At 42.4% G+C, this 24867-nt stretch overlaps 3 protein-coding genes and 1 long non-coding RNA gene across 16 annotated transcripts in view; 2 read left to right on the top strand and 2 right to left on the bottom strand.

Moving 5' to 3' along the window:
* Positions 1–11: 11 nt before the first annotated feature.
* On the top strand, positions 12–7782 carry KBTBD4 (kelch repeat and BTB domain containing 4). Its single transcript, XM_027885980.1, has 4 exons — positions 12–126; positions 2598–3218; positions 5468–5574; positions 6129–7782. The coding sequence occupies exons 1-4, from the start codon at positions 108–110 to the stop codon at positions 6987–6989; spliced, it is 1608 nt and encodes a 535-aa protein (XP_027741781.1). The 5' UTR covers positions 12–107; the 3' UTR covers positions 6990–7782.
* Positions 1041–5457, bottom strand: LOC114058548. Its single transcript, XR_003571474.1, has 3 exons — positions 5424–5457; positions 4844–5019; positions 1041–1258 (listed from the first exon to the last, which is right to left on the bottom strand). It is a non-coding gene; the product is annotated as an uncharacterized LOC114058548 (long non-coding RNA).
* Positions 7783–7931: 149 nt separating the features above from the next.
* PTPMT1 (protein tyrosine phosphatase, mitochondrial 1) lies at positions 7932–10260 on the bottom strand. The gene is made up of 4 exons (XM_027886004.1): positions 9950–10260; positions 9796–9876; positions 9085–9276; positions 7932–8196 (listed from the first exon to the last, which is right to left on the bottom strand). Exons 1-4 carry the CDS (start codon positions 10118–10120, stop codon positions 8065–8067), a joined length of 576 nt encoding a protein of 191 aa, XP_027741805.1. The 5' UTR covers positions 10121–10260; the 3' UTR covers positions 7932–8064.
* Positions 10261–10344: 84 nt separating this feature from the next.
* The window catches only part of CELF1 (CUGBP Elav-like family member 1), a 57627-nt gene continuing 43104 nt past the window's right edge, over positions 10345–24867 (top strand). For 6 of the 13 annotated variants that reach the window (XM_027886022.1, XM_027886083.1, XM_027886108.1 and 3 more), the window contains exons 1-2: positions 10449–10535; positions 22035–22121. The gene's annotated coding sequence lies outside the window, so the exon portion shown is untranslated. The other 7 variants (XM_027886043.1, XM_027886026.1, XM_027886034.1 and 4 more) reach the window with 7 other exon arrangements.

Below are 24867 nucleotides of genomic sequence, written 5' to 3' on the forward strand. Positions count from 1 at the left end.
TTCCCGGGGCCGGCGCCGGGTCGGTGGGCGGGAGCGGCGAGTGCCCGGCAGCGCCTGGCGCAGGGTGAGGGGCGGGAGCAGCCGCTGGGGCACCCCGGGGCGGCGGCATGAAGGGAGGCGCCGCAGGTGGGTGCTGAGCCGCGGGGCCGGGGCGGGAGCAGTGCGACAGCCGGCCCGGGGACGGGGCAGCGAGCGGCGCGGGGCGCGGCGGGAGCAGCTCCCGGGGCTGAGCCAGCGCTGCGGGGCGAGGGGACGCGCTGGCGCTTTGCACGGCGACAGCACGGGCCTGAGGGGGGTCTGCGCCTCTCCGAGGATTAGCGTTTCTTCCTTCCTCCTTCCTTTCTTCTCCCCGCCCCGGACCGTGGGGTCGTTGTCAGGTTTTTTTAAGTTCCCTGGTCCCGGGCGCTGCCACGGCATCCGTGATCCTGTCAGGAGCAAGGAAGAAAGGAAGCTGGAGCACAAGTCCTCTGAGGAGCGGCTGAGGGAGATGGGGTTGTTTATCCTGGAGATAAGGAGGCTCAGGGGTGACCTTATAAGCCTCTACAGCTACCTGAAAGGAGGCTGTAAGCCAGGTAGGAGTCGACCTCTCCTGCTGAGTAATTAGTGACAGGTCTAGAGGGCATAAGTTTAAACTGCACCAGGGGAGGTTCAGGTTGGACATTAGAAGAATTTCTTCACAGGGAGATGAGACATTGGAAGGGACTGTCGAGGAAGCTGGTGGAGTCACCATCCCTGGAGGTGTTTAAGGAAAGACTGGACGTGGCACTTGGTGCCATGCTCTAGGTGACGCAGTGGTGTTCGGTCATACGTTTGACTTGATGATCTCCAGCTTAATGGATTCTGTGATTCTGTGAAGGAGGCGTGCCAGGTGTTGGCTACACCACTGTCGCCAGGTCTGTGAAGGAGGCGTGCCAGGTGTTGGCTACACCACTGTCACCAGTAGCCTGGCCTACGGAATACATGGAGTGTAAGATTTGGCTTTATGGGACACTTAACTGTCCTCCACACCTTTTTCTTTTATATCAGAGATGCTGTGGATGCAAAGGGCAGCTTTGTGTTGCTAAGAAGGATATGAGGTTTGCAGCAGTCTTTAGTTGCTGTTGGCATTTCTTTTGTGACTTGGCACCAGTCCTCTGGGAATTTTGGAGGGCGGTGTGGGAAGCTGGTTCTGTCACGTCAAGAGGGCAGGGTAGTTCATCCCTCTGTGTCATGGTACTCTTTGTGATCTCTTCAGCATTCTGGGCTTATCTTCTGAGCACTTTGACTGTAAGGATAAAGAGCTTTAACTGAAGTAGGAGCTAATTTCCAGGATAGGCTCATACTTGATAAAGCTGGAAAAAATAGTACTGATGTGTACTGTCCTAATTGAAGTTCCTCAATCTCTTACAGACTAATGTATAGGTATTTTTCAGACAGACCAGAATTACTGTAAAATCGTGATAAGGGTATAATTAAGATAGGCCATCACTAGAGATGGGACAGACCTGTCCAGGCAATTAAGGATGTAGAAATTTCTTTCTGTGAACTGAATTTGAGCAAAGAACTTAGGAGCCCTCCTGCATCAAACAGAGCTATTGTAAAAAAATGCATGTTTGACAAAATAAATAATGGAACAGTAACTGTGAATCTCCTGGAGAAAAATCATATCTTTAGGAAACATTGAATTGAAAATCATGTTCAGTATTGACTGAAGAAATTTGTGATATCAGCCACCATGGCTAGTAGTTCAGTTGTAAAAATAAGTTTAAAGTGAATGCAAGTGGGCAACTATTTGTTCTTAATGCTTTCAAAAGCCATGTTAAAAAAGAGCTCCTTCCTATAGCAGTCCTCATTTCCAGAAGCTTTTTTGACCCACAACTACCTGGAACTCTGCAAACATCTGTAGTAGCTACTAAGAGGTGTTTTCTTTAATTTTTTCCCCCCTTTCTGCTTGGGAAACAGTGACTAACAACATCTAACATGTTGTTTTGCATGCTGAAGGTGCCTGGCACATTAACAAGCAGAGTATGACCATTAGTTGTCTCATTTGGTTAGCATGAAGGACTGGTGGTTATGTCTGACAGACTTCTCACGCGTCTTTTTGGTAAAAACAAACTCGCCTTACTTGATAAAACTGCGCAATTCATCATGTTGGGTTTGGATGGTAATTATCCTAATGATACGAGCTGCTGCCTCTGCTCTTTGTTAGTACAATACTGTAATCCTTTTTACATCTAGTCTAGCTACATTGTTGCCACTTTTTTTTGGCTTTACAAGTTTCCTAGAGCGGTTGCTGGACTTTCCACTTGAATAACTATTGATGCATTTCTTTGTGTCAGTGAAATGAGTGGTGAAAAGATATGCACATCTCCCAGCTCTGCAGGGATGTGATGCTCACTGTACTGGAAGTTTGGTATATATTATAATTTTAATTATGCCAGCTTCTCATTTGTTGTTTGAGACTGAAGCTCAAGCAGAAGTTTATTGGTGTGCTATTTATATTCAGTCTAAAATATGCTGGACTCTTACCAATATGTTTGATTTTTCCCTGTACCCTGAAGCACTGCATAATCTTCTTAGTGAAGAAAGAAAACCATATAATTATTGTGATTTTACAGATTGCTGGAGGTCTGATCTGTGCAGCACCATGGACTCATCAGAAGAGACTGGAGGCTCCTCTGCAGAAGAAAACTACTTTGTGAACTACACCTTCACTGATCGCTCCCACTCAGGCCGCGTGGCCCAGGGTATTATGAAATTGTGCTTGGAGGATGAGCTCTTTGCCGATGTTACAATATCAGTGGAAGGTAAAGAATTCCAGCTGCACCGTTTGGTCCTCTCAGCTCAGAGTTGCTTTTTTCGTTCTATGTTCACTTCCAACCTAAAGGAGGCCCACAACCGGGTGATTGAGCTGCAGGACGTCAGCGAGAGTGTCTTTCAGCTTCTTGTGGACTACATCTACCATGGAACTGTAAAGCTGAGGGCAGAGGAGTTGCAGGAGACCTATGAAGTGGCAGACATGTACCAGCTGACTGCCCTTTTTGAAGAGTGCTCCCGCTTTCTGGCCCGTACGGTGCAGGTTAGAAACTGTCTGCAGGTCATGTGGTTGGCAGACCAACACAGTGACGTGGAGCTCTACACAGCTGCAAAACACTGTGCAAAGTCACATTTGTCTCAGCTGCAAGACACAGAGGAGTTCCTACACCTGCCTGTCCGCCTACTGACAGACATCCTTACAGGTAAGGAGTTCTTGAAACGAGTCGGGATGTGGATGTAGAAAGACACTTTCAGAGAGTCTGTCAGGGATTGAATGAAATAAATGGCAAGATCCAAGCTTTCATAATCACAGTCTACTCAGAGACTTCACTAAGCAAAGCAAAGCAAAACATTCTGGATAACTTATTCAGAAAAAAACCAAAGCTATTGTTACTGGACATGAAACATCTAAACTGTAGAAAAGGGTCACAGAGGATGCTGGTAGTTCCCAGCAGTTCCTGAGTCAACAGGTTAGAAGTATTACAGGTTTTTTAAACATAAATTCCAAAAGTGTGTTGGGTTTTTGTTTGCATTAAAACCAAGAAGCCTTACCAAAAATAAACATCTTATGAAAGCCTTTTTTTCCATTTTAGTTCCTAATCATTTAACATAGTAATGCAATAACTCAACATTCGTAAGAAGGCTTGTGAACAACCTGTATTTTTAGACTATGTTGGTGTTATTTACAATTGTATATAATTGTTAGGATTATTTAGGCTAGGCACTCAGCTGACTGAAATAGAGGCATTGTAGCGTCTTAGTTAATACAGTAAGTACCCTTCTTGTAAAGGTAATGGACTTCCACAGTAATGGATGCAGTGACTCAATGTTGTGAAAGATGTGTCAACACAAAAATAACTTACTCCAGCTTGCACCAATCATTGAAGGTTATCTGCTGCCCTAGTAGGTGCAGACAGTACTTGGTTACGCCTTCAGGATACAGTCATAACTCGATTTTTGTGCATTTATGTATCATTGCTAGAGGAAGCAGGAATGTAGAAGCAGCTCATACATTCAAATATGCCCCTTCCTTGCTTTAATTATTCTTTTCAAATGAGTAAATAACTGTACTCATGGGTTTTATGTGTTGTTACAACAATAACCCTACCATGACTGGTGTCTTTGGAATACTGGTGAATCTGTCCATAAGGCTTAAAATAGCCTTAGGAGTTGATGCTATGCATCTGAGAGTCATTACAGATATTCCATTATATTGTCTCTATTACATCTAAAGAAATTTTCAGTAAAAAACCCATTGAGTATATGTACTAATAGCTCAAAAATATGATAAAATTGGAGTAATTTTGCTAACTATCTAGCTAAAATTTTTAAAGTAAGTTGGGAGTTTAATAAAAAATCCCTCTAAAATCATGAAATAAAACTCTGGAGGTCTATCACCTTTAAGTTCTTAGGGATTCCACATAGTAATCATAGTTTTAGGACTATGGACTTCAGTGTTTGTGGTCCTAAATTAAAATAATTGTTCAGTAAAATTTTTTTTCTATGCATTGTCTATTTCCATACATAGAGTCACATTACTCAATATTTATGCTGCAACGTAGCTCATAAAATCTGAAATATGCTCCCACTGCTGGTAGGGGAAATCCTTTGCATTTCCTGCATCTCTGTTTAGTTAATGAAAAATTAAATAGAGGAAGCTAGTAGTAGCAAGAATTAAAATTTATTTAATAAAATAGTAACTTATTAAGTTTAGCTTTTGTTGCACTCTTGGACCAATTTCAAAATCCCAAGTTTTTTTCCATTTAATCACTACATGTGATGGTTGGCTTATGGAAATCCCTTTTACTAATAAAGAGAGTTAAAATACCTGCTTTTGTGCCACACTCTTTCTCCTCCCTTCCAATATAGAGAAAAGAGTTGGAATTTGTCTAGTGCCTCCAGCATCATTAAATTTGGGGTTTGTCATGAGAGCAAACTACAAAATCAGAGAGCCTTCATAGGGAAAACTTCTCAGTGAATACAGGCATAATTGATGGCTTCAAACTGGAAGGAAATACTTAAAATCTTCTGGTAATGTACTGACGATGATGATGATGATGCAATAGTGCGTGGCTTAACCAAAACTTCCAGTTATGTCTGGAGACAGATTGAAATCAGGTGCAGTCTGTTGAGTGTTTCCTACTGTCACATGGCTAAGAAAAGCTATAGTAGCTCACTGGGGATTTCCAAATGTTAAGAGGATAGCAGCAACACCAGATGTTCAGTCATGGAGGTCAGCTGTCTGACAGGGCTCAGACATTCTGCAGGTGACTTTTGCTAGATAGATTTCTAGGACCATCCAGAAAGAAAGGCATGTGCTGAGATTCTGATACTTACCCAGACTAATTTCATGTAGTGGGAGTGGGGGAAGGCTGTCACAGGAAAAGGATGTTTCTGAATACACACACCTTTGTCTAGATATCATAAATGCCTTTCTATCCCCGAACTGCAGATGGCGTTCCATGTTCTCAGAATCCAACAGTTGCCATAGAAACCTGGATCAACTTCAACAAGGAGGAGCGAGCTGGCTTTTCAGAGACTCTGCGATCAAGTCTGAAGGCATGAAAAGACCTTCTGTTCTGGGGCTGGTGTAGCACTTGCAGGTTTCACAATTACCAGGGCAGGGTGTTCTGCTCACAGGTGTGACTTTAAAGTTGCAAAACATAAATGCATTGAAATTGATGGTGCTTGTGAGAGTACTTTCATTGTCATAAAAAGCAACCCCACTGACAGCTTTTTTTAATTTAACCTGATGCTGATATCATTGGTGATTAGAGCAACACCACAAATACCTTCTTTCCCTTGATGCTCAGTTACCAAAGAGATCATTCAGAAATCTACATTTGGCATTCCCCTTAAAATAACTGTACTCCATCAGAGATGTAACTGGCCCTTACCTAAATCATAACCACTTGGTTTCCAGTGACATCCTGTGGCTATTTTGCTGTCAGACATGACTGGTATCTTGGAAAGGCCTTGAGGCTCTGAGTCCTGAATGCTGTAGGGTGGCAGGACTTGGAAGGAAGGTTTTATACCTCAGACCCACAGATGCGTCCTAAGCTGAAAAATCCAGTGATGTTTGTGTAAACAGATCTAATTCTCCTTTCTCTCAGGTGATTGGAGAAAATGTTCACATCTACCTGATTGGAAAGGAGTCATCACGTACACATTCACTCGCTGTCTCTCTGCACTGCGCTGACGATGACTCCATCAGTGTGAGTGGCCAGAACAGCTTGTGTCACCAGATCACCGCAGCCTGCAAGCACGGTAGTGACCTGTATGTTGTTGGTGGCTCCATTCCACGACGCATGTGGAAATGCAACAATGCGACTATAGACTGGGAATGGTGTGCCCCTCTGCCCCGTGACCGGCTCCAACACACCCTTGTCTCTGTGCCAAGCAAGGATGCAATATATTCACTGGGGGGGAAAACTCTACAGGACACTCTCTCTAATGCTGTCATATATTACAGAGTACGAGACAACGTCTGGACAGAGACCAGCCAGTTGGAAGTGGCAGTCTCTGGCGCTGCAGGTGTAAACCTTAATGGTGTCATTTACCTGCTGGGCGGGGAGGAAAATGACTTGGACTTCTTCACCAAGCCCTCTCGGCTAATTCAGTGCTACGATACCAACACAGAGAAATGCCACGTGAAGCCATACGTGCTGCCTTTTGCGGGGCGCATGCACGCTGCTGTGCACAAGGACGTGGTGTTCATTGTCGCTGAGGGGGATTCACTGCTATGCTATAATCCCCTACTGGATAGCTTCACCCGGCTATGCCTCCCAGATGCCTGGAGTTCGGTACCATCCCTTTGGAAAATTGCCAGCTGCAACGGCAGCATATATGTCTTTCGTGACCGCTATAAAAAGGGTGATGCAAACACTTTTAAACTTAACCCAGCCACCTCTGTTGTAACAGTCACGAGTGGCATCAAAGTGCTGCTCACTAACCTGCAGTTTGTCCTGGCTTAAGCAGGAAAAACAGGACTAGTGATAGAAAGGGCAGCAACAGTATCCTACTGTGCAGCTCGGAGACATCTACCACCCTCAGCACCAGTCCCAATTACCACAAGCTCACAACATCCAGTAAAGACCCCATTCTCTTTACCTGTGCCGAGGAAGTACAGGCTTTCTGACTGTGGGCCTCTTCTTTTACATAGCACTATTGAACTTTATTGAACTCTTATATCTTAGAATTCAGATGGACTAAATGCCATTACTTTGATTCCTTGATGATAAGCTGCTGGTGTTTGAGGCACAAACTGCAGCAAATGGCTATTTTAGCCTGGAACTAATCTACCAACAACAAATCCTGTGGCATATGGACAACATCTTCCTTGGCCCAGGCTGCTAGTGTTAACTGCCTAGAAGACCATGTGTTGATTGCCACGTCAATCACAGAGTTAGATGTGCACTGTATCCCCCAGGGATATCCCCATTTAAACATTCCTATGTCCTATTGCAGAAGGAGGGCATGGCAGACAGATTCCAGAGGTGACCCTAGAACCTTAAGTAGGTTGCATTCAGCACTTCTAGAGGAGTGGTAACTAAATGGGTGCTTGCTTACTGCTCTGTCATCACCTAGTATAAAGAAGGAGATCATTTTTAGACATTGGCTTCCTTTACTGTACAGGGAATCCTCACCTGTAATTATAACATAGTGTTGGTGAGAGACAGAATCAAGACCACTTCCTCCTACCCTTCTCTGTTGGGACTGTAACCCTTTGGGTAAGAATCTGAATAAAGTCTCAGTTGAGACAAAGGTGTTTGTATTTTCCTTTGCTTCAAATACAAATATTTTTAACTTCCTGTGGATTTGCAGTTCAGCTGAGCACTGATATCTGGAAAAGAACTATGAGGCTCCAAGAGAACTAAGATATTAGCTACAAGAAAAGAAAGCAACAGCCCAATTTCCCCTTTACTGTAGTTTATGTAAAATCTTTTTTATTGTTGGTCAAGAAGAACAACACTTAAGCCTTGATTAGATCATAAAAACATTTTTTTTAAAGCAGCTGAGATGGAGATTTTTTGATAGTTCTTACTGACATTATGCAGCTGTCCCAGTGTTTATGTTCCTGTGAAATTTCTCCAGGACCTGGACTTGCTTGTGTCGAATGAGGATGTGGGGACGAATCTTGGCAATGGCCTGAATTGCTTCCTGAGGGCTCCAGTGATGCAGCTGAAAAGGCAGAAACCCAGCAAGTGAAAATCCATTCCAACCCTGCACCATTTCATGGAACCTTCCCACAGGCTACAGGCAACATTAGAGGTGTTAGAAAACTTACTGCTCTGCCCCTTCTGTTTACTTCATAGTCCTCTCAGCAAAGCCCAAATGTCATGCAATCATTCATGAAATGAGTCCCTCGGTTAAAGAGGGATAGTTGCTGCCTGGGCCCTCCCATTTTCTGTCTCACTTACTCTTCCTTCATGTTGTGAATAGTTTCCTGTCCTAAGTCCCACCAGACCAGAGCAAAAGCGCACCTTGCATTTTTAAATTTTAAAAAAACTTTACTGCTATTAATGTTGCACTTCAGCACCTAGTGAGAAAATCTTCCCTTCAGCATGGAAGGAAAATTTTCCAGGGAGCACTTAATAACACCAACAGAAGAATCCACAGGTAGAATTTTGTTCTTAGGGCTGGCTTACCCTGTTGGGTCAATAGAGGAACTCAGAAAACCAAAGTCAGTTCTCTGGATCATGAATTGTATTTATTGAAAAGCATAGGAAGGCTCACCATTTCAGTGAACCAAGGAGAAAATCTGAAGAAAAATGGGTGTTTCTCGGCTCAGTGAACCTACCCTCATGAATTACTTGTTATTCCCACCTCAATATGTTCCTCCACAGAAAGAACTGAGAACAGCAGAATCATTCAAAACTTTCATTTCCATGCAAAACAGCAAGGTAAGTTTGAGGCCTCTCTTAAAATGGGCGTACAAACTCTGTAAAATCATGGAATATTGATGAACCTGTACATGCTCAGGTTTCTTGAGCAAGAGCAAACTATAAAGGTTGTCTGCTTTTGCCTAGGCTGTATGAAAGTAACCCCCATTTAGTACAGACTCCTTACTTGAATTAAATATGCTGCCACCATGGTGGCACTGCGGGAGCGTCCTGCCTTGCAGTGCACATAGACAGTGTTACCGCAGGCTCGGTGTTTCATGATGAAGTCAACGCCCTTGTGGAGGTTTTCTAAGGTGGGGACTCCAGTTAGATCCACAGTGCTGAGACAGAGTTGCTCAACTCCCATTGCCTCCCATTCCTGAAATGGACATAGCAGATTTGGTCAGTTAACTTTCTGTTTGGTAGGGTTTTTTTCCTGAAAGAAACCCAAAACCTGTTCAGGCAGTTGAAAAACTCAGTGGGACTGTAAACAGACTGTGAATGTCAATCTTTTAAATCAGATGTATGAAAAGTTTTGTGCTGACCATCAGAAAGGAGTAGTTAAAGGGAACTAAAAAGATGTGGTTCAGCTAAAGGAAAACAGGGGAGTTGGGATCTCTTCCCAAAACTAAAGGCATTCCTGTATAGCGTTGTACGTGGATTCAATGCTCCCCGTCCCTCCCCACCACTGCAGCTGTAAAGTTCACTGGCATCCTCACATTTTACTGGTTTGTAAGTAAAGTAAGTTTTCAAGGTGCGAGAAGTCACGTCTTCGTTGTCACAGGACTTGGCGGTCGCTGCCGGGATCGCGGCAGGAGGCCGATAAAGCCTCGCTGCGCCGGGACCGACGGAGCGTCAAGAGACCTGTCCGGGGGTCATAGGCAATGCCCGGGCTCACCTGCGGGGAACAGCAGAAGAAGCGGGTCTCGTAGTTCTCGGTGAGAGTGACCACGGCGCGCACGTTCTCTTCCGCCACCATCTGCGGGCACAGGCGCGGTCAGGCACCGCCGCCCTCCTGGCCCAGCCCGGCCCGGCCCGCCCGCCCGCCTTACCCTGCGGCTGCGCCCCCGCAGCGGCAGCGCCCCGAGCAGCACGGCCTCGTCGATGCGGTGGAACCAGGGCCGGCGGGACCCGGGCAGCCGCGCCCGCGCCGCCGTGTACAGCAGCGAGGGGTAGAAGAGCAGCCGCGCCGCGCCGGCGCCCAGCGCCTCCACCATCCCCATGGGCGCCGCGCCGGGCCGGGCCGGGCCGGGCCGGGCCGAGGGGCGAGCGAGCACCGCAGCCGCGCGCACCGAGCGCGCGCACAGGGGGCGCCCGCGGCGGGGTCGGGCCGGGGGCGGGCGGGGCCCGGCGGGGCCGGGGAGGGGCGGAGCCGGGCGGGGCGCGGGGGCGGTGGCGGCGCGGGGGGGGGCGGGAGCGGGAGCACCGCCCCAGCCCCCCCACCCCGCGCTCGCTGTGGTCTATCCCGGAAGCGCCGCCATCTTGCGGAGCCGGCCCGAGGCGGCGCAGGGAGCGGAGCGGGCGCGGGCGGATCCCGGGCAGGTGAGGGCGGCGCCGCCGGGAGGAGCTCGGGTCGGGTCGGGCCGGGCACGGCGAGGCCAAGCCGAGCCGGCGGGAAGCGCGGTTCGCCTCGCGCAGGTAACGGCTCCTTTCCCCTTCGCCCCCAGTTCCCCGGGGCTCCCGCCGCGAGGCCGCTCGTGCCGGGCCGCGGCGGCCGCCCCGCTCCCCCCCGGGGGAGCCGCCGCCGCCGCCGCCCTGCCTGCGCCATCCTGGGGCGGTGCCGCCCCGCCGGGACCCCCGCCGGGCCCGGCGCCAGAGGCTGCCGGGTGCCAGGTGTGATCCGGGCGCTGACAGCGCCGCGGGCGGTGGCGGGGGCGCTGCGGGGGCGAGCGCGGCCCGCGGCGGCGGCGGCGCCATTGGGGCCGGGGGGGGCTGCGGCGGGGCCGGGCGGACCCCGGGGCGGGGGAGCGGCTCCTCTGAGTTCGGCCGCCGCCGGCCTGCCGGGCTGGGCTCTTATCGTTGGAACCAGGGTGCGGTTCCTTGCTGTCCTGGGCACGGTGGGGTCCGTCCTGCGGAGCGGAGGAACGTGTGCTCGTGCACCAGGGGGATGGAGGTTAGTCGGGTGTAGGAGAAGCGCGAGCAGGGAAATTGGAGTCTCAAGCGTGAGAAGGCGTGACAGACACTGCTGGAACGAAGTAGGAAGAGGAATATAAAAACCAGGAGAGACGGGGCATAAAATAGACGATAGATGGATGAAGAAGTAATAAAGGTTGATAACGGCATGCGATTTTTGTAGGACTGTTTATGAGTAGGAAGTTGAGAGGCAGCATTCTAATAAAGTGTGGAACCTTCACTCCTTTAAATTCCTGAGGAATTGTGGCCATTTTCACCTTTAAGACGCAGGCATTCTCTTTTGCCAGAAGTTGTCGGGGAACATTTTTCGAATGTTGCAGCTTTCTTGTATGTACTGCTTGAGTGTGGTCGTTGGGTGTGTTTCACTAGGAGTTCGCTTGATTTAAGAAAGTATTTGTCAGGGATTTATATCTTGAAGTGTGTTTTGCTTCTGGCTCACAAGAGCTTGAAGTTTCTGAGTGTCTTCAATTTCTGTTTTTATTTTTTGTGTATGTATGTCCTGCCAATTCTACTCTTTGTACCAGTGATCACAAAGAAGTTGCTAAATTATCTCCTGGTCTCTTTTGCTGTCTTTTCTATTGTTTTTCTGCAGATTAGTTCAACAGATAGGTTTTACTGCGCTGACTTGGCTTTGCATAGCCATAAAAACCTGTCACATTTTCTTCTTTTCTTTCCATTCCCTTCAGCTCTGTTCTTGGGATCTCTGCATAATGTGAGATACTGTATCTTCCTCGAGTTGTGTCTGGACCCAAGTATTTAAGAAGCAGCGTTGTTGGAAATATTGGTGTTGCACTAGGTGTTTAAAATTAATAAATACATCTTTAGACTGAGATAGGAAATGTTCCGGTGGGTAGAGATTGCATCCAGCAGCTTAGTATGTTCAGTTGCATTCCTGCCGATGAAGAGCCCCCCAGGGCAGCAGCACATTCTTATATTTGCCCAGGGACATGAGTGCAGATATATACCACCAGGAAAATTCCTAAATAGGGATCTTAAAATATGGTGATGTAAAGAACTATTTTTTCTTAAGGTTCTTACTGTTCTCTTTCAGCCTGTGCTCACATTCAGAGTTATCGGTGATACTTATTCTGGGAAAGTGTAGGCTGTTTTGTGGAGTGTGTTCACCCTTTCTGAATGATCATTTTTGGATGGCTGTGGTTTTCCTTTTCCTGTCCAAGTCTCTAATATTACATTAAGGGATAATCAGTCCCAGGTCCTACCTGCTTAGTTACATTTGGCCTATTGTATCTACTTTTTTTTTTTTTGAGGGGGGGTAGTATTTGAAGCAAAATAATTGATGCAGGCCTAGGAAGTTCTGTTTACATGCAGCAGAAAGTAGGAACACAACATCTGTAGAAAAGTAGAGGATTGAAAAGTGATTGTGCTAAAATAATGAACATTAAAATGTGAAGATTTATGTGTTAGGTGGTTTTGTTTTGGAAGTTAAATGGCTTACAATAGTGAGAGAAACTTAGCCATCTTTCACAATGAAAGAAGGTAAATAACTCCATAGTATTACTGCGTATTTAGTACTGTATTCACACTTTTGCTAGTCCTTCACAATTTGATGCACTTGTAAGGTGATCTTTATGTGGTAAGAGGAAGGTGTCTTTGACTTTTATTTCTTCTGCTATTAGTAGGAATTCTGAAAACATGCTGCCTGGCACTATTCCTCTAAATGGGAAAGCAAGAAAGGTGGCAGTATCATAGATATACAGTAGTTGTCTTTCTCATTAATAATAAATCCATAACTTGCAAGTAACCTTTACATCAATTGAAGAATCATTAGTTGAAACAAAGTATGGTGCTTTGTCGTAAGAGAAGTATTAATAATATAAGAGAAATATTTGTAATATTGTAGAAATTTTCTTCTGAAATTATTGCTGACAATATGCCGAATTAGTTGAATTTCATAAGAACTGTAAGTTTATGTGGTACATAAATATTTAGATTCACATGGAGTCAAGTAAAATTCTACCTGTAATCTAGAGCCTAATTGAACTTAGTAAGAAACTTTGTTATGAGCAGGTTGCTCCTTAACTATTTCTTGCTTATTTTTCTGAGATGTGGTTATGGACTACCAGTTACTGAGACATCTGCCACAAGTCTGTTCAGAGTGCCCACTCTAATTTTTAATTTAGTGCCTTTTTTTTTAGAGTAGGTGGGAAGTGATACAAATTCTCATCATTTTTGAGATTTCCTGGTTATTAGTCTCTATCTCTGGGATCTAAGAATCCACTGGTCAGGCTGTTGAACTGGAGACTGTTGTTCAGCAATATGTCCACAAGGCAGTCCAGTTTTCCAAATCATAATGTGAGTTTGGTTACGGAAACAGCAGCAATAGTCCAACAGACTCAGATCTATATTTCTGCACTCTATAGTTTTTTAGTCTTGCCATGAATATCTTCAGTGTTTTGTTTCAACATGGGCATGTTCAGTATTGCTTCTTGTCCTTCAGGAAGCAGTTATTCACTGCTTTGGTAACTGCCTTCTGGCAAGAAAGTATCATTTTTATCCATTGATCAGGCATTTGGCAGGAGAGAAAAACCAGTATAAATCAAAGCAGACTAAAATACTTCAGAGTTTCTTAGAATGGGAGTTGTAATTTGAGGAGAGTTATCTAGGGCCTCTAATGGGTTTTTCTTGTGAAGTATCACAGCACAGAAGCTTGAGTTGTGATCCTGTTACAAGACTTCTTGAGGCAAGAGAGATTATCTTGACTGAAAAAAGTAACTTGTAGTTTTATTGCCCTTCCTCCAGTCATTAGAGACGCTTGTGTTATATGAAAAAAATGCATTTTTTCTGCTATTTTAAAAAGTGCCAAGACACTTTGGGACATAACAGTGAAAAGAGGGAGCTTTAGCGTTCACATTTTCAAGAGGAGATTTCCCAAACATCAACTGAACCTCATTGTTTGCACCTGGTGCAAGATTCAAGCATGCAAAGCTAAAATATACATTAGGTCAAAGCAGGAAATTTAGATAAAGCAAGGGAGAAAATGTAAACTCCTTTAAAGTTGCAGTGCCAATTAGTCTGCAAATGCTTTGCTGTAGGGAGGAATAGCTCACAAGTCTGAACTATGATAGACATAGCAGGCTTATTTGTTCGACAGCAGTATAGTGCAGCAGTTGTCCTCCCAGGGAAAGGAAGTCTTTTCTCTGACATCTTGAGTAGCTTAAAACTTCCAGCTATCTCAGGTCTGTGCATTTTGAAAGAAAAGGCATTGTTGCTATCTGAATTCAGTATAAACAGTGAGCAGCGTGGGTAGAGCCCCTCTCAAATCTTCGTTCGGGAAGCCTAGCCATGATGATGATGATGCTGCTGATGATGATGATGCTGATGAGATGGATGAACAGAAGTCTTCAGTAGTTTTCAAATTTTATTGAGGAATTTCAGTTGAGATGATGCACTTTGTCACAGGAAAGCCTTCTGCCAGAAGTGAAATCCTTGTGCACAAGTTGTCTTGTCTGTCCCATGTATGCATATTACCCTTTCATATTCAGTATACCTAATATATTATGATCTGATTTTTGTTTTGATTTTAGTAAAGATATGCTAGCTGACTGGCTTCTCTGTTAGAAGGCAGAGTATGAGTGGCAAACTGACAAACTGAGTTTTGTTAATGAGTCTGTACTGATGCAGAGTGAATTTATAACTGATTTAATGGTTTGGCTTGCAGTGTTAAAGTTCCAGGTAAATTTAAGGTTATATAAACTGGGCTTAAAATTGTATCTCTCTGGAATTTTAACATTGGTTTGACTAAATTACTTGTTAATACAACTTGGAATAACTGGCTTGAGTATTGCTGAATTCCATGAAAATAAGCAGGTACTTTGAGTTCTTTGTCCTTTTTAGTGGCACACCTCAAGGAGATCTTGAATGAGCATGTGGATGAGATGATGAGTGTTTGTTGAGTATCTAGTGTCATGCTGGTATGGTATCTGGCAGGCTTTCCTTTGCAGGCAGTTTTAATACTTTCACACTGTGTATTTTCTCCAAGCTGAATGCTCTCCCAATTCATATAATAACTCAGGTGGATGTCTTATGTTGTTTTTACTTTAAATTAATGTGAGTTTTTCAGGACCTTGGCTTCTTTTTTTCACCACCATCAAAACTGTTCTTTCTGGTAGTTTTCACTTCTGTCTGCGGGCTGTTTCATATTGCACCTTTCACAAAAATAATGCGGTTGCTATCCACTAGATCTCAGCATCTCACATGTTGAAACTGTTGTTCTGTAAACATCTTATCATTTAGATTTCAGGCTTTGACTGAACCCATGAATATTCTATTTTTGCCTCAAACTCTGCAGTTCAAAAGATATTCCAACAAATGCATGCTGTCCACAAATCTTTTAGACTGTTGGAAAGGGAATATTCATGTCTGTTTTTTTCCAAAGCAGAGGAGTTGGTTATTTATGAAGCTTGTAATTCAGATGAAGTATTTAGCAGACAGTGTCCAAGTCTACACACAAAAATGATGGCATCTTTTTTACTACATGTTGAGATTTGCAGGATGGACACCACGCATCTTATTATCTGCAAAATCTTACAAGGTAAAGCTTTGATAAATGATTCTTCAGAAGGCAGTGAAATATTGGTCTTTCAGGAAGAGAGGATGTATTTTGAATGTCACATCTAGCTTTTGCATTTTATGTGGGCACAACAGAGTGTAAAAGTAATTCTTCACTTATTTATAGTTTCATATTCCTAAGGAGAGCATCATCTTAAAATCTTTTTGCCAACTTACCTGTGCTTCCTTGTTATCTGCCTTGAAAAAATTCCTGTTCTCTGTTTAAACTCCTAAATTAAAAAACATACATCAGGGTGACAGGTTAATGTAGTGAAGTATTGTATTTCTTTGGGTTTTTTCTTGTCTTGCCTGTCATTGTTTTATGATTGTACAATGTGTAGCATGATTTATGAGTGAAACAGTAAAGATTCCTTGCACAGTCCTAAGTGACATTAGAAGTGATACCATTAAAAATTATCAATATCCAAAATCTTTGGGAGGAAAAAAAGGGTTGTATATTCTGTAAAGCAGTTTTGACCGCTCAGAAATCCATGATTATATGCTTTGGTGACTTAAGAAAAGTTAAGTGAGGATATTCTGATATTTATGGAGTAAAGCCACCCATGTTACATTTTGAATTGTGCATTCGTGACCAGAATTTGATCACTAGCAAAGAAGGGCTGTAGGTGGTACTGTCTGTATTTAGCAGTGTGGAAGCTGCTTTGACACTAATTCTCTGATGTAGAAATTTGCTTTATAGTTTCTTTGGGTTTAAAAGTATTTTGTCATTTAATTCAAGACTGAGTTTAATAGGCATTTTGTGGGGAGCATTTTTGTGAGGAAAATAATTTAGGCTATGCTTAGGTGTAGAGCTAATTCAGACTATTCTGGTGTCTTCCTGAATTTGCGGGGAGCCTAAACCATTATCTCAGTGATGAGAAATCTGAAAAAATAATGAGATTGTTGGTTTAAATACCAGCACTTTTATATCTACTTGCAAATTACATTAACAAAAATGCTTGACTAGTGTACTTCACTGAGTTCTGAATTGGCTACTACATTCCTGATATAGCTGAAAGTTGCAGCTTCCAGTTATTTATATGAGAGAACTCTTCTGGTAACTTCTGTGAGGTAGTTTTGTATCCCCACAAAAATGTAGGATACATCAAGTAGAAGAAATAGGCAGCAGCACAGGGTAATAAATCTGTCATGAAAAACTTTAGATTTTTATATAAATGAAACTGCTTTTGAGTTTGCAGACTGTCATACTTCCGTATGAAGTCATAAAAATAAAAAGTCTCAGACTGTGCCACTTATTTTATTTTTTCTTTGAATTCCTAGGGATTTGGGTGTTCAGTTACAATTTTTTTGCTCCTTCCATGCCAGAACATGAAAAGGGGTGGGGCAGGTGGAGAGAGTAGGGGATGCTGCATAAAAGTGTATTTTTTTCTGTTTTTAAGAAGAATGCATGGAAAAAGTTTTAGTTTGTGTTTGAACACTGGCAAAAAGGACTACTGGGAAAGCAGACATGATATGGCAGGTCACCATGGTAATTAGTATCAACCAATAAAAAAGGTCATGGTTCCTGGTTTAGGACCATACTTAAGAAGGGAGATGAGTTTAAAAAGATGGCTATAATTCAATTTGGGCTGTGGGGAGAGAAGGTCAAACCAAGAACTTAATATGTGGATGCGTGTCCAAAAGCAACTAGGAAGGCCTTGCCAGTTCAGTAGTTCTTGAAATGCTGGTGTATGTGGCGGTTCCCTGGAACAGAGATTTTGGTCTTGTTTCCGAGTTGCTGCTGAGATTCTGTTCGTGAATAAAGCAAAACGTACTTGGAACTCATTTCTAAGCAGTAACTCCTTTAAGTTTGTACACTTTAATTCTTTTCCTTCTTGCACAGTGTGACAGTGAATGAGGCTGTGCGTGTGTAAAGGAACTTGTCTTAGCAATGATCTCTTTCAGAGACCATGTATGGGTAAAGCAGTTCGGCTGGTTCAGCTCCTGCTCCTCCCTCTCACAGAGCTGAGCAGAATCTCTTCTGCTGAAACGGTTGCACCACTTTCTGCTTTCTATATTTGTCCAGCAGCAGCACACTGGAAACTAGGCAGTGTGGCTGGCCTGGTGGGCATTTGCTGAGCAGAATTGAGAGCCAGGGCTTACAGTCTCTGTTACATCCGTCTGTCTGTCTGTCTGCGTCTCTGGGGAGAACTGGAGTTCCAAGTGAAAGGTGATCTGTTTGTGGATGTTGTTTTTTTTGTAAAATTCAGTTCATTCAAATTTGGGAGTCTAGGGACAGGGAGCAGAGGAGGGAAGGCAGTTGACTTGCAGGGACAGTATGTATATAGTGAGTGGCAGTGGCATCAGAAAGATACAGACAGATTTAACCTCCAAAAGAACTGCTGTCTTCTGGGATGAGGATTTTAATCTCCCTTCCTGCTTTGGGGTCTGATTAGCCAGGGCCTGTATCTTTCCATAAAAGGTCTGTTGTCATTGTCTGCCTTGAAGATTAATGAAAGCTAGATCCTGTCCTGGAAGATCTGAGTGGTGTCTTTGCTTGTTATGGGCAATGGGGATTAATGAGGAGCTAGAGCCTGGCCTGCCTAGTTGGGAATCAGGAGTTGGTATTGAGGTTTGGGGTTTGTGGGAAATACCTTGTTAGGAAGAAGTGGAAACTTGTAGCTAAGACTTCCCTGACTGTGTGCTTGTGTAAACTTTGTATTAACGCCCTGCGCATATTGGGAAGATGGCTGTTCACAGTTGCTTTTCCAAGGAGTAGATCGGGTGAACAAATAGTGCAGAAAGTCTGTTAGCTGCTGTCACTGTAGTAAACTATTGATACAATGTTCTTTGAGTAGTAGAAAGGTGCTCAAAATTGTGGCAGCAACTGGATACACCATTAACAATGGCAATAATTTTTTGAGAGGGAGGAAGAGAGAAATAGTTTTTTGGGAATACTGTCCACTTACAAATTCTCCTGCCTTTTGAATATCTATGCAAATAAGCATCAGGCCTTTTGGTTCTGGTATTTGAGCAAGGAAAACATTGTTTCAGTGAAATAGAAGGCAGCATCTTGCTAAAATCATTCTTAAGGACCATGTTTCCTAAACTCAGTCTAAATTATTTTTCTTTCCTACCAATGCAGCGTCTTCAGTGTATTTCCTCCTGAGAAAGCTGTGTGTCTTGAATTTGGAAGAAGCAAATTTTAGTGGCAAATTGGTGGCTCTCAGCTGCCTGGCAATATCTGAATTGCACTGATGTCTGCAGGCAGGGACCTGTGACAAAGGGTCATCTTCGTGAACTGCTTGAACTCAAGCAACTTTGTTGTATGGCTGTTTTCTGATCATTCTTTCTTTAATGGAGACACACTGCAATAATTGTTGTATGTTCTTCTGGAAAACCTATGAATATGCAGCTTCTGGGATGTTAAGCTTGTTGCCTTAAGTGTCGTGATATTTTTCCTAATTCTGGCATCCTCTGCCAGAATTCGGCCTGCTGCCTGCTTTTCTTCCCCCTTTTCCACTTCCTGACTCCTTAGTTGATGTCTTTTCATTTATATGAGTTACCAGTGAAAGGTAATTCTTGGTACTATTTGATGCCAGTGGTTGGAGTTTTGTGATTCCTCTACTTTCAAATGGTTTTTAAAAGCATACTTTTTTTTTCTTTTTTTTCTGTGTTCTTGTAGCGGGAATATGATTAAGCAGTTACAGAGACCTCTTGGAAGTACACTATTGCATGCTTAAAAAATACTGTGTCCATTCTGTGAAAGATGTCATGATAACTGGGTAGAACACTGAATAAACATATGTACACCTAGGACATTGAGTAAAGAAAGATGGGCTGTAGAACGGCACTGGGGGATTTAAATCTTACCATTTTGTAAGAATCTTCCTAAAGGCAATATTTAAGAAAGTGACATTTTTCAGAGTTAAGATAAACTGTCAAGACGTGAAATCTTATTTGACAAATATACTTTGAGTTTAGGTAATCCATTCTAGATTGGCTGTGTTACCCTGTTTGCAGAAAAGATTTAATCAGGATTGGAGACAAATGAAAAGTTAACTTCTGGTGTCCTCTGAAGGTACTGAAATTCCACAGGTAGGGGTAATTTTTTATTTTCTTCTTACTCTATTTTATTTTCTACAAAAATAATTCTGTTTTTTTAATGTCATAATCATGCAGTTGAATGATAAAGTTAGGTTAAGGTTGGAAATGTGGGAAGATTATGGGAATTTGGAATTAAGTCCAGTGTTCATTTCAAATTAATGAAGTTAACTGCTGTTGGAAAGCAATTACAGGTATTAAACTCTAGGAAGAATAAATGAAAGTTAAAAATATTTGCTTGTGAATTTAAAAAGCAGAATCATAATTTAGTCAAGGATAGCCAGTGCCGTGTCTTTAAACATCAGATGCAGTCCACTGACAAAGAATTAGTCAGTAAAGGTGATTATACGGAACAGCATGTATGTGCTTCTTAGAAGTATAGTGGTTTTTTAACAGAAGCAGTGGAAGCCTTCTTTGTCACTTGAGGCCTTTAGAAAGAAATAATCAGTAGAGAATTAATGATGTGAAATTCAGCACCTAAATCTGATTATCTAGTTCCATGAGTCATTTAAATGAGCATCTGCCAGTATTGCTCTGAAAGTCTCGTGCCATCTTTGTGTTGTTCGTTTCCTTTGGGCCACCAAGAGTTTCTGTGTGGTTGTGCAGTGAGTTGAATCTGGGAACATACTTGGATTAAAACTATTATATTATTGTTGTTAGTAGCCTTAATCACACCTTGCCCATTTTCTTTCTCAGGCTTGTTATACAGAGGTGGGGATGGAGCGCTGGTGAGGAAAGAGTTGTGCACTATTCTTTTGGCAAGAGCATCAGCTTAAACTGCATCTACAGTCAGAGTATCTTGATCTATTTGTATTTCCTCCTCATTTCTATAAAATGTTTCTGGAGAGCTGTACCCAGTCCTCTCAGTAGTATAACCCCAAAAAATTAAGTAAGAATTGTTTACATATGTTACCTGCTGTGGCACATGTAATTTTGTTCTCTACAGGGAAGTACTAAATGTTATCTTAACATACTTCTTTATGAGGGCAGTATTTGATACACGCTGTGTTTGATGCTGCTGTACAGAGAAGCTTGCTGTTCATTTGGGAAGAAATCAGTGAGCTTTTCTGATGTGAGGACAGAGAGAAAATAATGTGCCACATAAACTCTCCCTGAATCAAAACCTTACATGAGACAATCTAAGGTACCTCCAGAATCCAAGTACAAGGTATAGAAACCATGAGAATCCAGCAAGATATGTGAGGATTTTACGTCTGTCTTGACTTTTCATGCAGCCAAAACTGTATTTATAGCATATAGCCGTAAAGTTTCTGGAGTCTCCTTCTGCTAGCAGTGGAAACCAGCTGATGTTATACTGTGCCTTCCAGGAAAAGTGAATGGAAAGAATTGATGGATAAGTGTGTAAGTGAAGAACATCTTAAAATACATGCGTAAGACTTAAAGCAATTACTGACTCTCTGGTTCTTGGCAAAGTGCATTGACACTCTTGATCCTTCTCCCCCCAGTCTAAGATCAGATTGCGGATCCAGCAGGGAGGGTTTCTGAGGCCTTGGGAAGAGAAAGGAGCAAGCGAAGCTTTGCTGGCGGGAGAGTCAGTGAGCATCAATCACTAGAGAGAAGCAGTCTGGAGAGGATGTTTCAGGGTCACAGAATGGGCCATGAGAGTAGTTTGTGGATTAAAAGGCTGCTGATACCAGTAGGAAAAACTTTCTATTAGCTGTTCATAACTAAGAATGAAAGCTTCTTCAGACAGGGAAAAGTTAACCTAAAGTGTGACATCACATTTATGAATGGTAGTCAGACAAAAATAATGTTTCAAGGTACTGCGTGTGTTTATGCATTCATGTGTTTTCAGGAGATTGTAAATTAATGCGGATTTTTTGTGGGTTTTTTTTTTCCGGTATTATTTACAGTTATTTGTGTGCTCTAGATACTATATAAAGATATTGAAGAGGGTAGTAAATGTTGCAAAAAAAGAAATTGAAGTATGTACAAATGATGCTACAAATGATGACAAATTGGAAACCTTCAGAGCTGGAGTAGAAGCTTAGTAAGAACTACTGAACAGTGAATGGTTAGATTTTATTAAATTTTTGAATAAAAGTCAGAACATTCCTAAGTTGATGTTTCCACAGCAACGCCAGCATTTGCCTCTGAAGAAAAAGAAATAGCATGAAACACTTTTTAAAGCTTCAGCTCTACACACCAGTATTAAATCTCTTTAAATGTTAATGAAAATTATCTGCTGTTGAAAGTGATTTGAATCAGTATTCATTTGTTATAATAGAGCAGTGACTTCAATTCTTTGCAGATGTAAATGAGTGTAATTAGAGACTTGTATCCATTTACTTCTGCAAAGGGTTTGACCATGTACCTGTTACAAAATGAAGATAAAAATAATTGAGCATATTTTTACTCTTTGGTTTGCAGGCGTGGCAATGGCAGATTCTGCACGGTAGAGTTCATGGCAAGTATTTGTCTAATATAAGCCAAGCAAGACGCACATACAAGCTTAAGGTAAATCAGTCTTTCTTAGTTGTGCTTCTTTGAAATAAAATATAAATGATTATACTTAAACATTTTGGAAATACAGAATTTCAGGCCTACTCACAAGTTTGCATCCAGATTAATTCTGATCTTTCAGAATTGGGACACCTCAAAGTTGTTTTCTTCTGAAGCTGGCAGTAGATGCTGGAAATGGCCATGAGCACTGTGTCCTCATTTAGTATTTCAGGTGTGATAATACAGAGTAGTGATTGCATTTGAGGATCTTTTTTCTCTGCATTTGTGCAATCAGAAGAAAGGTATGTAAGTACCTTGAATTTTTAACACAGAGCTATGCACACTGTGTCTGTCTAAACATTGCACAGGGATGATTTTCCCATTAAAACTTTTTTGCTTTACCTTTAATGATAAGTAAGTGAAAGTGTTAGTATTTGAGTCTTATGGCTGAGATGGATGAGGTTGCTGAAATTCAGCTAAAGTTCAATTGCTTCTAGGAGTAGGTTTAGTGGTTAAACTGAAAATATTGTTTCTGTTCAGTAAACCTCAGTCTTTTTCTCAAAAGAAGATATAAAACTCTTACACTTCATAGGTCTTCCTATCAAATGTGTGGTGTGTACAGTATCGATAAAGCACAACATGAATGCATGTTTTCTAAATGTTTTGAATCTTCATTCAAAAAGTAAATGAAATATTGCTTTTGTTTTGTATTTGTAACTCATGATATATTTTGAGAGTCCCTTAATGCCATAATCTAGATGGCGATAGCAAGCTTAAGTCTTCTGATGGTGAGATTCTTTGGGTTTTATTAACACACAGTTGTTTTGTGGACATTATTTTGTGAAGTTGTTTACTAGGTTTTCAACTGAGATGCAGCTGTAACAATGTGATGATATTCTCTTATTCAATACATTCCGTCACTAGTACTCAAAATAAGTTTTCACAAAAAAAAAAAACAAACATACAAATGGAAACTCTTAGTCACTAAAAAGTGACTTGTCCAATGCTGTTTAACCCATAGTTAATAACAGAACTGATATCTTCTAAGTCCTAGTCTCATGTTTTCAACAGTAGATCATAGGATTGTTTTGCATTCTTAAAGTGTGTCTCTTGACGCTTTCATTATGGGTTGTAAGGCTTAATGATTGGTCTTAGGAATGTTTGGGCTGTAATTGCTGATTGGGCATGGAACAGACATTGCAGATATGGTAAACGTGCCAAATCTTAAGTACTTTATCATGTCCTGATTAGAGGAACTTGAAGCATTTTAAATGTTTTCCTCACTTTTCTTTTTGTCTTAATCTGCAGCGGTCCCAAAATGTGCACCTCTTCTGTTCTTCATTCTGTTCTTACTATACCTTAAATTAAGAAAACTTACATTCTTGTAGTGGAACACACCGTTGTGAGTAATTCAGCTGGTCTACTTGCTAACTGTACAGATTGCTTGCTAACCTGTATGCCCAGTAGTATTTGTGCTGGCAGCTCTGGGGAAAACAGTACTCAACAGCTCTGTCTGCAAAAATGAAGTGAGCAGCGCAGTTCCTGGGAGCTGTGGCCTCACAGTGGACAAGTAGCTCCTGGTGCTGTGAGGTTTGGGTGGTGTAAAGATTGCAGTAGAAGGGCATTTCTCAGATAAGAAAGTAGGGCTGCTTCCATGGTGAAGTTTTTATACTACAGGAGTTTCTCCTCACTATCTCTGTTGTTGTGCTTCCTTGTAAGTAAGGGTTACTAGAAAGTGACACATTTTCTGTGGGTTGTGGCCTAAGCTGTATAGTAATTGAAACTTACCTGATTTGTGTAGGCCTCTCTGTTCATACTCTGGGTAGTGCCCTTGCTCCGTCACTCTGTGATGCATTGTTATGTCCCTCCTTTACTTCCTCCAAAGAATAGTTGTTTTTATATTTTCAAATTTTTGTTATCGGTCAAATACGTAAATCTGCAGTGAGTCCAGACTGAATGCTGGTTTATGTGAGACCGTTGTGCCAGGATGTGTCTGAGGTCGAGCTGCGTGGTCTGTTTTATGTTACCCTCTTTAATTGCCAATGGAAACCTCAACATCCCATAAACGTTAGTTCCTGGAAGGTATAATGAGAAATCAGAACTAACTAGTCTAGACAAGTGGTGACTGTGACAGTAATGTCATTGATCAGAATCCATTAAATGATCTGGTATTCTTAGATGGTCCTGGATGCTGGTGAGACTGAAGTTTTACCACGTAGTATCAAAGCAGCATCACTAGATTTATTTGGCTCGTATCCACTGTCTAGTACTTAGTCGCTAGAGCCACTTGTTTTCATTACCAACTGTAATTCTGTTTATATTATATATCAGAAGTTGCAACTGTTTCATCAGTGAGTATATTTTGTCACTCTTGGATCTGGTAGGGCTAAGTGTTAAATCAAAGTGTTATACTTTTGTTTTTCTACTTGGAGTTGTCAGGTGGTGTTGTGGTTCCTTCCAGCTTTGTGCAGTAGTTGGAAGTGACATCTGTACTGGATGCAGCACTTCAGTCAGGGGGCAGCCTCAGGAAAAATCTTTTTGAAAGCTGTGATGTCTCAATTTACGCCTGTTAAGTGTTTTGCTGACCTCACTAAGAGCCTACACTCATGCAACTATGAAAACAGTTTTACTGTCAGCATCTAATGCTGGGCTGGGGAGGATCTAATTTGCACAAGAGCTTTCTGCCATGTCAGTTAATTACAGCAATGGCTGTGCTGCACTGATTGCACACATTGTATACCTTGATCTGGCATATCCAAGT

This window comes from Empidonax traillii, unplaced genomic scaffold, assembly GCF_003031625.1.
Source record: "Empidonax traillii isolate 1590-97213 ecotype Southwest subspecies unplaced genomic scaffold, ASM303162v1 scaffold11:size2795301, whole genome shotgun sequence".
Classification (NCBI taxonomy): Eukaryota; Metazoa; Chordata; class Aves; order Passeriformes; family Tyrannidae; genus Empidonax; species Empidonax traillii.